Source organism: Blastomyces dermatitidis (assembly GCF_000003525.1).
Source record: "Blastomyces dermatitidis ER-3 genomic scaffold supercont1.1, whole genome shotgun sequence".
NCBI lineage: Eukaryota > Fungi > Ascomycota > Eurotiomycetes > Onygenales > Ajellomycetaceae > Blastomyces > Blastomyces dermatitidis.
In genome coordinates this window covers 4,558,803-4,570,763 of record NW_025544774.1, presented here as the reverse complement: position 1 = coordinate 4,570,763, position 11,961 = coordinate 4,558,803, and the positions used below count along the sequence as shown (strand labels likewise).

Below are 11,961 nucleotides of genomic sequence, written 5' to 3'. Positions count from 1 at the left end.
CTTCCCCTCTTGTTTCCTGTTCTTCATTTCTTTCCAATAGCCGAGAACCACTCTCTATCGGGTATTGATGCGAAGGCCTCATTCTCATTTCTCATTCTCATTTCTCATTCTCATTTCTCATTCTCTATCTCTCTCCGTCTCTCCGCTGTCTCTTGCGCCGGCGTCGTGAGTGACCCGTTCAGATTCATTCATCGACAGCTGAAAGGCGTTCGTAAAAAGGTAAACATGGATCGAACCAAACTAAACGTCTAAAGAATATACCGAAAGTTGGGGTATCTGAGTTACCGTGCATATCCATTCCCCGTCCACCTATATTAGCTATCCTCTGCTTGTCCATTTGATGGTTCATTTTTCGCCATCCCAATTCCTATGTGTTTTCGAAAGGAGAGCACGGCCGTGAAATCAGGGTTGTCGGCCGACTCTTCGAGTATCGTTGAGTAAACAAAACGGGGCGTGTCTATTCATATCAAGAGGAGAGCTCTGTAAACGAGATAGGAGTACCTCGGGAGGTGACTCTTCTCAATTGTTGAGAGGTTTTGTCACTTTTTCTTCAACTTGGTCTGAATGCTTTTGGGCTGTTTGAGAGCCTCCTAGCTTCCTATCACCGAAAGCAAACGCCTACTTTCATTTTAATTCGTTTTCTATCATTAACAAAGTTAGGGTGTTGAACTTGTAAAGAAGGAGACATCTCGTTCTGGACCAGGTGGGGATACCATTCTCCATCCCAATCGAGCCGGTTTCTTTTCCTAGGATTCTTGAAAACAGGGAAATCCATGAGCATGAGCATGGGCTTAAGCAGGACCCTGTCCCGGTTTATTTTAGAGCCAATTTGTCAGAACGACAACAGGGTGAAGCGGTAAAGAGATCTATTTCCTGGACATCAAGATCTATGTACCCAAGTTCACCGAAATTAGAAATCGAAACCAGAGTTCTTCAGTGTCAGACCCACCCCCTTGGGAGCAACTTCTATCATGTCAATTGAGGGGGGTTTCATCTCGTCCATTTGCAGGCGTTTAAGGCTTGCTGGTAACGATTCCGGAATATTATACCATACCAACGTAGTAGATACGGCTCTGTGCTGCAAGATGCGCAACGCCATTGACATCATGAGAAATATAGATAGGTATGTTTGGTATGATGATTGTTGATAGGAGCAGTTGCATCTCTTTGCCATATAGCCTCCCTCATAGAAGGATTCACGGAGTAGCTCCTAGGGGAATATATCGATAAATGGCTTTTCTCTCCAAGCTGTGGGTATCCATTTGCATATCAGACTGGGAACCACTCCCCTATCGTGGCACATTTTTTGGAACTCTTGGTTGGCCATGTAGTTGCAACGCTTGAATAAAAAAAGACCCCAATGTCTTTGCTTGGCAGAGATTCAAGCGTTATGTATGTACTGGAGTGTAGGCCTGACGAAGAAACGGTTAATCGATGAACTAGCCGATAAAATAAAAGGCCTGGGGAAGATATGGGGAAGGATATCTCTCTTCCATATGCATGACCCTGAGCCATGCGCTGTCCCAGCTATTGCGAACCCATTTAGAGGTACTTCCAGGGACACTTCTCTCACCGAGTCTCCCAGCAGCAACGCTTTCTGATTCAGATGTTCCTGAGCTTGTAACTCGCACGAGAAAAGGCCCCAGGGCTTATCTAGGTAATGTAGGACAAAAAAGTTCAAAACTCGAGAGTTTTTAAACCACTGGAAGGCATCAGATCAGATCAGCACCACTGAAGCCAAAGTTTGGAAAAGAACTTATACTCTCTTAGGCGAGGGACCCGAACGCAAAATATCGGGAGTTACGAATGCATGCAAACAACGAAATTAGCTGGATATCAATTGAAATGAAAGGATGAGAGTAGGCAACGGGAATTGGAATTGGAGTCTTCTTCCACTTTCCGAACAGGTTCTGTCCTTCTTGTTCAATTAACATTTTTCACCTCTGTGAAATGGCAATATTGTTCCCACTTCAAGCATCCGGCCAATTTTTCCGTTCTATTGGTTCTTTTTGAATTCAGATTTCGCAGATGACTTCATACTGCATGAAAAGGAAAAACTTTAGGAAACAGCCGGCCTTAGCCTACATTGGAATTGTTAGCTTTAGACCCTTGTCATTTTTATTTGCCGCTTCCTTTCAGATCAATTCAGCTTGGGACAGCCGACGAAGGGAGGTTTGAAAGTTACCTTAACGGACTTGTTTAGTTCTGATCCAACTCTCTAGCTTCGCTCAGCCAGCCAGCCATCAACGCAACGACAAAGGACATAAAAAGAAAAGAAAAAGAAAATAAAGTTCGCACGAAGCGGAAGAGAACCAGCTTCAAACTTTTCCCTTTCGCTTCCGGAAAAATAGTGCGAAACTTGCCCGGGCGATCTCTTACATAAGAACCTCACAAAAAAGGAGGGCCGGCTGGAAGACTGGATCAGCAAGGATTGAAACGAGCCGCGATGGATTTTGGTCCATAACCTAACCGTGGGGGAAGTTCAAACGAGATATTATTCTCTTTTTAGCGAACGACTTGCGGCGGTCGTAGTCCATTCCTTTAACCATAAATGGAGAAACAGTGGGAGTTAAAAGAAGCTCCAATGGCAAACGGAAATTCCTGTCCTGCTTGCGAAGCAAGATGTTGGATTTAAACGAGGTGTTCGGGTGGGATGGAGCTAGAGCCTAGCAACATCTTGCCCTGGCATGGCAGCAAGGGGACTGTTTTTGTAAGTTTCCGTCTTGGCATTAATAATGGATAGGCCTAAGGTCGTTGAAAACCCGCGTCCTCCTTTACATCGGCGTTTTTGGGGACGGACCGGGGAGTAGAAGAATCCTTGAGTTTTGAGTCCAGACCTGGCAAGGATAGATGGCTGAATTTGAGAGGGACAAGGTACAGATTATTAGAGCCGGATGCATTTTACAAGATGCAGGGGTTTTGATGCTTTTTCGCAGCTATGCGTGGGTTTGATGAGAATTGAACAAAGAAATAACCCAGAAGATTAGAATCAAACAATGGAAATGAAATACACAATCGTCCATAAAAATTGGTTTGAGTTGTCTCTCCAAGTGTTTCTTGAGCCTTTCTTGTGGTTGGTTCCCGGTTTATCTTTGTGTTGCAGATGGAGTTCAATTACCCACAAAGATCTTGCCTGAAAAGTCGGCGTAGGCAGCTGATCTTTGATGCTCGTGAAACTGTCTATCGTGCACCTTCAAACATCTAAGCTAGGGACTCAGGAGGGCAGTCTGCTGGCGATAAGAATTGTCGCATCTGTTCAGGATATCCAGGATTCGCTTCTGCAAATGTCATTAAATTAGGCCTCGCAGTCTCTTCCGTAAAGCTGATAATCGGTCGCTGTTCACAACATCATGTTCAGATATGTGCTAAAAATGTCCTATTGGTCCACGAAAATGATCTGTTGAAGATTCTGAGCATGTGAAATTCTGAGAGCTAAACTGACGATGAGCGGGCTCAACTCTGGATGAATGCCAAAGGTGACATTATTATTGGTGTTTCCTTGGGCAGAGCCTTCTTTTTCCCTTTCAGAATATTGTGCAGCCGTGAATGCCACTCCTTTAATCCGTACGATTTGTAGAATTTATTTGGCCTGTAGGAGACTTGCACAAATAATATCTTCCCTAAAGGACTTAATGTACAGGGACCTGGAAGCTCAAAAGCGGCATCCTTGGTCTGGCTTGCCGTGCCATCGGCTGGAGGAGATTTCAAAAACGTGCCCATACTCGTCCATGAAGGGGTAGTTTGAGCCAGGATGGTCTTTGCGCAGTTCTTGAGCCAAGGACCCCTTGGCGCTCCTGGGGTGACAGTGCTGATCCGAAGCATGACTGCCGGCGTCATAATTTGATAGATCATTTTTGCCCAGCTTGAGCTGGGTCTGTTTTTAGTTCTTGTAAGTTAGAAAAATATATGCGGAGCTTGGACGGTCGATCAGGCCTAACTCAACCAAGCTCAACGGAGACAGGGTGAGTCTTGCTTGGCCGCGCTAGGGATCATACTGCAGCCCAGTTAGCGATGATGCTTATGTTCATGAGGTTTGAAGGCAATTCAAAATAAAGGACATGGACGGGTGGATGCGCTTCCACACCTGCTCCTGGCGGAGCTGAAAAGGATCCCAAACCACACTACGGAGTACACAGTTGCGTGGGGATCAGAATCATCTTGGTCCGGGAGGCCATAGTTCTTGGCATCGGAATAACATCTTGTTATGGGATTAATATCCTTTTGGGCGTGGCTCTACGGAGTATACAACGCGGAGCTGGAGTAATTATTATTATTATATACGTCGTCAGATTGGGCGGATTGGGGAGGATTTGAACGTGTAAAGTCCACCGAGTTTATACATGAAAATCTTCATCTCCACACACACACACACACACACACACACACACACATATTTTACCCTGCAGCCAAACCCCCACTTGTCTTCGCAATGAAAAATTTCAGCAATGCCAATTTCAGCAAGCTTGTAGGGTTTTGTATTTCATAGATGAAGGTCTAAACTTTTGTTGGTTAAGCGAGTGGATTAGTCAGCCAGAGTGGCTCAACGAACGTCAATTGCAATCCCCTCGATATCCCCCTTATTTTACGACATGTTACATGTTACTCTGATGCTTTGTGCCATGCGACTCAAATATGCGCAACAGCCAAAGGAAAAAAGTATCCGAGTTGAGATCGACAAAAGCGGGAAACCTGGGCCAACGAGCACATGTAAAATACATCATCACCGTCCTCATGGGATGGAGCCAAATCGTATCAGTTGTTGACCAATTGCTCTGACCTAGTTAGTTATCTCATAGGCTCCGCAAAAGATCTTGAAGATATTGATGATGGATCAACAGCCAATGCCACGGTCAAATTTCCGAAATTCCCCAGCGCTTACAGGATGCCAAAATTCATCAAATCAAAAGCAACTTTTTCCTCGTGAAGATTTTTGAAATTCCAAAATGAAGACATTCGTTGGTGTATAGCAAACCTTCATGTGGAGCAACTTTGACAAACTATAAGATCATCAACCTCCTGCTGCAGCAGCAGTGACGGCTGGCCGTCCCCTTGGCTGAAAAGTTTGGTATCCCAGTCAAAGCAGACCGTCCTTGCTTCAACGATCAACTATCACAGAGCCCTTGCCTCCACGCCAAAATCAAACAAATATTAATCAGGTTCGCCGCGGCTCCCCGCAGCCCCAAAAGTCCTGACCTCAGGATGGCGCAAAAGATCCCTGAGGAGGCCCATGACCGTATGCTATCGAAGACATTGGATCCAACGGGACAACTAATGAGGATAGAAAATAGCAACCTAAGCGACACGATGGCTTTTTCCCTCGTTACTGTACGCCGCTCCAGCCAAACTCCGACTGACTGGGCAACAGAGCAAGGGTCAGCGTCAAGAAGTGCACAAATCCAACCGGCCCGGGCCCGTGGCCTCCGCTAGTGCGATTGAAAGAACAGGACGATACATCCGTATCGTATATGTCAACCTGGTAATGTATTGTATTGTTCCGTAAGCATGTCGTTTTACTTCGCCGTACCGAATGCTTGCTTTTTCTCCTAAACGGTTGATCGTTACTAGTTCGAAAGAATTGTATGCTTGAGAGTGCATTGATGGTCCACAAATACTGAAGAGAACACATTCAAAATAACCCGGAATTCCAGCCAATCAGCAAATTTTAAGCAGAACATATTCCTCAGGCGCTTCATGTCCCTTTCGTTTTGGTTTGGGCCTTGCATCTATGGCAGGAGGAACCATAAAAATCAGACGTCAGTCGCTAAAGAAAAATTAGTGGTTTGCTCTGCTCGCCTAAGAAACCTGGGCGCTGATATTCGATTGCCTACCTACCAAGATATTTGGTTAATTGGGCTTAGCCAGCTTTATCCGATTCTCACGTGATTGCCATTATCAAACGAGCGCCAAGAAAGAGATCTGGAGCCGGAGCGGGGTACGATCCTGGTTCGTGTTCCCCAGACTTCCAGAAATGGCAAAATGCCATCCTTTGAATCATGTCAATTTGAGAGCCCTCTCGTCCTCGGGAATTCTTCAGTCTCGTGGACAAGACGGTCAAGTAATAATACTCATACTTTTCATCTCTTCTTTCCCGCTTTACATATGGGCGCGTCCCTTTGGCTGATAGCTGGTCCAAAGATGGGCAGATGATTCCTTTAAGCTCATATGATCTTGCAACACTGAGTGAGGTCCAATGGGTCAAGCAGATCCGGCCGCAGTGATGCAACACTAAGACAATTAGGAGGAGATTCGATGTTAATAAGGCGCCAAAACGCGGACCATTCATGTTGTTTCGAAACTCCACTGAGAGCTGATCCGAAATGATCTTCGAATCTGGTGTTCAGAGCACGAGTCAAACAACGCGGAAAGCCATTCCATGCATCCTACCTTCCACCGTTTGCCGATGTTTCCACACCAAGATCGCTGATGCTCCGCCTAGCTCCCCTCTGCCCTATCATGACATTTACCCACAGCCGAAACCTTCCCCTCAGCAAACTTTCAGGCATTATATTGCGCTAAACAGGCCTTACTCTCTCTAGGCAGTTTGGTCGCCTGCCAGTTATTATTTGATGCTTCGGGATCTCTTCAATCCCCTTCCTCACCCCTCCCCTGACAGTTTTTCCGCGCGTACTGGGTAATTGCTGTCTCTGACGGCCTCGTCTCGTCTGTGGCTGGGCTGGAACTGTATGGGAATACCACGCAGACCATACGTTACCCCTGCGCCCCGTAACAATGTGGGTGGAAACATTTCTGCTGCCCAAGGCCTCTCTATCCTTGGGTTTCACGTCTGATTTATGCGTGGTTTCCAAAGAATGTCGGATTGCGCCGTATCATAACGATCAGTTCTACCACCAGTTTTGTTTTTCCATATCCATTCATAATTTTATTTTTAAAACCTTACTTACAATATCCACCCTCATTCTAAAGCCGTGGTGGTGAACTTGGGTTGGGGGCGACTATAATTACCGTAAACTTGAGGTCTCCAACCAGATTGCCGGTGCGGCCTGTCCACTCTTTTATATTCACCAATGGGCGAGACTTTCCTCTCCATTTTTACGTATTGTCTGCATGGTGTTGGTAAGAATACTGTATTTCCTTGCCGTCTTTCGTTACTCTCTTCCAGCTGTAAAATGAATGCCCTAATGAGATGAATGCATTGACAGTTCCCCCTCTCATCAAGGTCCGGGTAGCCCCGCGGATTGGCTGCAATCCGTTACTTTCAGCTGTCTAGCAAAAGTCAATACCAGAGTTACCCAGTCAGATCACCAAAAGCCTTTTTTTCGTACTTCCTGGTGGCCTTTTTTATTGTTTTTTATTCTCGCGCCATTCGTACTCTCCTAACTTTTCTTTTACTTACCAAGGAAGAAAAAAAAAAAAAGCCAAAACCAATCAGTCTTAGCTGATCTGCTCCTTGCAAAGAATCCCTCACCTCCAAGGGTACTTCTGCACCTTGTCCCTTTATGTTGCCTTCTTGTGGTATACTCCGGATTATTATAACAACGGCCGTGCGGCCCCTCCCGGACCTCCTGTCGCTCTCATCAACGAAGCTCGAAAAGGTGCATAACTGGGCTTGTCTGGCTTTGTACCTGGAATCATTTGAATTGACCTTCTCCCTTTTGGCCCTTTTCCTTTCCTTTTTCACTTTCATTTTTAGTTGACCCGGGCTCCTGTATTTCGCGCTGCTATTTTATATCATGCATCGGGTTTTCTCTTCTTATTTATAGTTGGAAGACCCGCTCAACTTGCGCTTTGGCTGCAGCGGACCTACTTTTACTATCCTACCTCAGCTTGGCGGCATATTGCCTCGTCTTCGGCCCACCCTTACAACCTCGACAGGTTACGGACCGCAAAGCTAATAGCTGGGGAAAAAAGGGTATCCTGGTCATCATTAAGTTGGTTTAAGGAGAGAAAGAGCGAGAAATGGATACTGAAGCGCAACCACAAGATCATGATTTCACCGCGCCTCAATGGGTTGATATGGGAGGAGGATATGGTCAGTCTCAGCACCAATCGCCAATAAACGAGTTCAATGGTTTTACCTATGGCTCTTCACCAGTCATGCCAGTAGAACCCTCTTATAGCATGTCCATTCCGCAACCGTATACATCGCAGCAATTACTTCCTCTGTCCACGCCTTCGCAATGGCCGAGCATGTTGACTACACAGTCCACCTTCCCCCCAGTCCCTCTCCCGCCAATGCCGATGCCCTCCATGCCTAGTCTGCATCCTATCCATACAGCACCAATAACCACAGCTCCTACGCCGCGACGGACTCTCACGGATAATGATCGACGTCGGATGTGTGAGTATCACGAAAGGCACCCGCATGTAAAACAAACAGAGATTGGAGGTAAAGAATACTTGCCCCGTGTGCTGAATCAACTCCTGTAGACGCTGTCATGCTGACTTTTTTTTTTTCCTTTTTTAATTCGTATAGCCTTGTTTGGGGTGGAACGAAGGTATATATTACAAACCACCTTAAGACTTAGCGCTATTTTACCTTGCCTGTCCACTTTGCTAACCTTAGTTTTTTTCAGCACTGTTTCCAAGGTTCTACGGCAAAAAGAAAAATATCTCTGCCCAGATGATGGAAGTCGTTCACCAATAAAGAAGTCAAAAGGGAAATTTCCGGATATTGAGCGGGCTCTGTCGAACTGGGTCAGGAACCACTTGCGCCAAGGCGGTCAATTAAACGATGAGATGATTAAAGAAAAGGCCATTTTCTTCGCGAGTACTGTTGGTGGCCCTGAAAACCATCAGAAAATATTGAACTCCAATTGGTTGGAAAAGTTCAAGCAGAAGAATTATTTACGGAGTTCTCAGTCGCGGAAGGGCTCAATTGATACAATAAATGAACTGGATAGCCCAGGAAACGGACAAGCCAACGCATCGAGTCAAACCCCTAATGGAATTTCTCCTCTATCACCGAATGGAACAACAACACCTTCGCCTCTGTCTCCAAAACAGAAAAGTTCAATAAAGAAAGAGAGCATTGATGGTGCCCTGCCGGGGTATGGCGCTGAATTCCGGCAGCACTCTCACTCGCAAAGTACAAATTCACTCGACAGAAAACTCTCGCTCTCGGCCAGCGCGGCCAGTTCTGGCCCTATTATCTTCTCTGAGAACCCTTTCATTCCTGAAAGTCAATTACGTGTTGAACAAGACTCGGTCAACAATTCCAGTCGACCAAGAAGCCAGACATTCCCAATTGCCGTGACGGAACCAGGCCCAGTTGCCAACGGATCGTCGGATCATGTGTCACCTAAAAATGTCTTTCAGCCGTCCACGTCTCCAAGTGTTGCCGATGAAGACCACGCAAATACTCGTCCGTCATCAAGTGAATCACCCCTAATGCAGAGGAATCGCAGCAATCCTGAGATCAAAACAAATTCTATGCAACCCCCACCCCCACCGCAATCTACTACTGCCTCTCCAGTATCTCCTAGCTCTCCTACCCATGATGAGGCACGCCGTGCTCTGGAGCTTGTTTTGAACTATTTTAACAGTCAACCGACTGGCCTGGTAGCACAAGACTATGTAACCATCGGAAAATTAATGCAAAAACTCGAGTTAGCGCAGAGCCAAACTGCAGGACTGCATCGCATCGATGAGCATGCTGACGGTCACAGAGTGAGCAAAAAGAGAAGCATTCACACTTTATGACCCGAAGGCGTGGCTAAATATTTTTTTCATTTTTCTTCTTCTTTTTTTTTTTTTTTTCAGTGGTCATTTTATAACGTTACAACGGAAGCTATTGCTAGCTTCTCTGATACTTTATTATGAGTTCAGATTTTCTCGAAAATATGCATCGAATTTTGTTTTAATGTTCATGAGGGGATATCGCTAGAAAGGAAATCAACCCCAAGGAATCCTTTACACGATCGCAGCACGCAATCACCTATATGCGGAACTCGTCCGCGATTTACTTTCCGTCGGCCGCAGCGGCCTGCTCTGTGTTGCTCTCGACACCCGAACCTTCCCTTCGGAAGGTCAGGAAAGAGATACGTTGAAACAAACTTAGGTATCGGGTATCACACCCCTACACCACGCGCCGAGGATACATATCCGCATGACGGCAAAGTCACGATAATTCATTGTGGTACGACAACAGTCCCAATAAATGGGCGGGACTTGTTGTGCAATTCTGGGAAAGGCCCAGTATCCGACCTCAGCTTTGCTTGGCGCCTCTGAACTCAGGCTGGGTCTCAAGCCAAGGCAATGAATGTACTGGAGGACCAACGAATTTTGAGCAATTCCCGTCCTCGTCGACCGCGCCACCCCCAGTCGCCTACCTGATAACTGCCATATATTATAAAATTTTTATTGGTATTCATCATGCTTTTTTTACTTTTCCTCAGCCAATCCACCATCGGCTTTTGCTTGGTTAACTTTCTACGGTTTTGTCATCTTTTTTCCCTTTTTGCTTTGCATTTTGTTTCATCAACTCGTTATCATTCATCGGAAATCATACTCGTCGGTTTATCGCACAAGAAAGGATCCACACGGAACAAAAAACAGAAACAATCAGCCTTGGAAGATGCAGTTACAACTTCTAGAGCTTGCTGCTCCAACGGAGTTATTATCTTGGCTTGATATTATTTATTTGCCCTTCAATTCACTTATCTCCCCTTATCGCATTTCTCCTGCCTTTCCACCTGTCTGAAGAGGATTGGAATCTCCTTCGTTTTGCTTTCCCTTTTCATTTGTGTATGTTTTTTTCCCCCTCTATATTCTTTTCCCTCTGTTTCATCTCCTTTTTTATACTCTCTTCCCTTCTCTTTACTCCGACCTTTTTGTTTGATTTGTTTTTGTTTGTGTCAGGAAATCTAAATATATACCGCTCGCGCGGAAAGGGGCCTGGTGATTGGTTCGAAAATGGCTATATGAAAATTTGGAAGCATGAAACCCCGGGAATCGGGGAAAGGGTTGCTGGCATTTTTGGGCATATGGCTATCTGTTGAAGGTTTTGAGGCTTGTGTTGACATATCTTTCTCAAGAAAGTGTTATTTTTATCTGATCTCTTCATGCTCTCGATTTTATGGCTATTTTAGCTACTGACACTAAGTCACCGTTTCCTTATCGTTTCCATCGTGCTCATATTGCAGAGCATCCGGATGGTGCAACAACCACATTGCCAACGGAGCTTCGAAATGACCATGCTGCTAGCTGGGTTGTTGAGTTTCTTTTCTTATGTTGTTTTCCTAACTCTTCTGGTTCTTTATGCATATATAGTCCCCAAACCTGTTATCCATCCATATTATATTTTACTTTTGAGAAGCTCATGTTTCCGACATCTTGCTGTTCTATGTCCAAACCCCACCCCCACACGCCTAATCCCCTGCTCTTTTGCCTTCACTTTTGTACTACGCAAGCTGACCCGACACAGCCCGATCTGACAAGCAAAGACTTTTCAGTTCAGATCAGATGTATACAGATATATGTAGCTTGCGCAGTTTCGTCAACCCTAAGTACCCCGACGAAAATGCACATGCTTCGACGTCATGTCTTACAGGGAGTTCTCTTAATTTGCATACAGTCAATCATGTGGTCTTTATAACTATTTTTTTTCTCTCATGATGTCTTTTGTATTTTTATTTTTTTTAATTTTTTGTTCCTAAAGGCATATATTCATTTTAACCCAACAAATAAACCGCATAAAAGTGGACTCTACCCTGCACTTGTACACAAGCTGAGTGAATTCAGTATACGGAGTATAGTAGGTCAAGTATTAGCTGTTTGGACATTCCGATGGCAATTGCCATACGTCTTGATGCACTGAGTTCCATTAAATGCCACTTTGCATTACTCTCCCAATTCAAGCTATCCGTTATAAAAAATATCTTCTCCTGAAATTTGGCGGGGGAGGAGGGGAAGGGTGAGAAATCGAACTACGGCGGAGGTGAGCAGTCGAATTTCTGGCCGAACACGGTCTTAAAAAAGGGGTTCACAGGGCGGTAATGCAAA

The 11,961-nt window shown here is 45.3% G+C and overlaps 5 protein-coding genes across 6 annotated transcripts; 2 read left to right on the top strand and 3 right to left on the bottom strand.

Moving 5' to 3' along the window:
- Positions 1-3,453: 3,453 nt before the first annotated feature.
- BDCG_00545 (uncharacterized protein) lies at positions 3,454-3,837 on the bottom strand (the record flags this gene model as incomplete). Its single annotated transcript, XM_045416051.1, has 1 exon — positions 3,454-3,837. One exon carries the CDS (start codon positions 3,835-3,837, stop codon positions 3,454-3,456), a length of 384 nt encoding a protein of 127 aa, XP_045271866.1.
- Positions 3,838-4,394: 557 nt separating this feature from the next.
- On the top strand, positions 4,395-5,687 carry BDCG_16164. 2 transcript variants are annotated; one of them, XM_045425423.1, is made up of 2 exons: positions 4,395-4,780; positions 4,839-5,687. In XM_045425423.1, the coding sequence occupies exon 2, from the start codon at positions 5,200-5,202 to the stop codon at positions 5,425-5,427; it is 228 nt and encodes a 75-aa protein (XP_045279209.1). In that variant the 5' UTR covers positions 4,395-4,780; positions 4,839-5,199; the 3' UTR covers positions 5,428-5,687. The 2 variants fall into 2 exon arrangements, with proteins under 2 accessions (XP_045279209.1, XP_045279210.1); XM_045425424.1 differs by having other exon boundaries at positions 4,611-5,496; positions 5,566-5,589.
- BDCG_16163 (uncharacterized protein) lies at positions 4,458-6,341 on the bottom strand. The gene is made up of 2 exons (XM_045425422.1): positions 5,829-6,341; positions 4,458-5,761 (listed from the first exon to the last, which is right to left on the bottom strand). The coding sequence occupies exon 1, from the start codon at positions 6,281-6,283 to the stop codon at positions 5,876-5,878; it is 408 nt and encodes a 135-aa protein (XP_045279208.1). The 5' UTR covers positions 6,284-6,341; the 3' UTR covers positions 4,458-5,761; positions 5,829-5,875.
- BDCG_00544 (uncharacterized protein) lies at positions 5,934-11,674 on the top strand. Its single transcript, XM_045416050.1, has 4 exons — positions 5,934-7,074; positions 7,161-8,347; positions 8,435-8,456; positions 8,535-11,674. The coding sequence occupies exons 2-4, from the start codon at positions 7,918-7,920 to the stop codon at positions 9,658-9,660; spliced, it is 1,578 nt and encodes a 525-aa protein (XP_045271865.1). The 5' UTR covers positions 5,934-7,074; positions 7,161-7,917; the 3' UTR covers positions 9,661-11,674.
- BDCG_16162 (uncharacterized protein) lies at positions 6,350-7,645 on the bottom strand (the record flags this gene model as incomplete). Its single annotated transcript, XM_045425421.1, has 4 exons — positions 6,350-6,448; positions 6,528-6,784; positions 6,964-7,120; positions 7,427-7,645. The coding sequence occupies 4 exons, from the start codon at positions 7,643-7,645 to the stop codon at positions 6,350-6,352; spliced, it is 732 nt and encodes a 243-aa protein (XP_045279207.1).
- Positions 11,675-11,961: the final 287 nt, after the last annotated feature.

Bases quoted from the DNA above. Each gene is read 5' to 3' on its own strand.
- BDCG_16164 (XM_045425423.1), top strand. From the start codon at position 5,200: ATGGCGCAAAAGATCCCTGAGGAGGCCCATGACCGTATGCTATCGAAG.
- BDCG_16163 (XM_045425422.1), bottom strand. From the start codon at position 6,283: ATGAATGGTCCGCGTTTTGGCGCCTTATTAACATCGAATCTCCTCCTA.
- BDCG_00544 (XM_045416050.1), top strand. From the start codon at position 7,918: ATGGATACTGAAGCGCAACCACAAGATCATGATTTCACCGCGCCTCAA. The intron at 8,348-8,434 runs GTAAAGAATACT...TAATTCGTATAG, and splicing joins AAAACAAACAGAGATTGGAG to CCTTGTTTGGGGTGGAACGA. The intron at 8,457-8,534 runs GTATATATTACA...AGTTTTTTTCAG, and splicing joins TTGTTTGGGGTGGAACGAAG to CACTGTTTCCAAGGTTCTAC.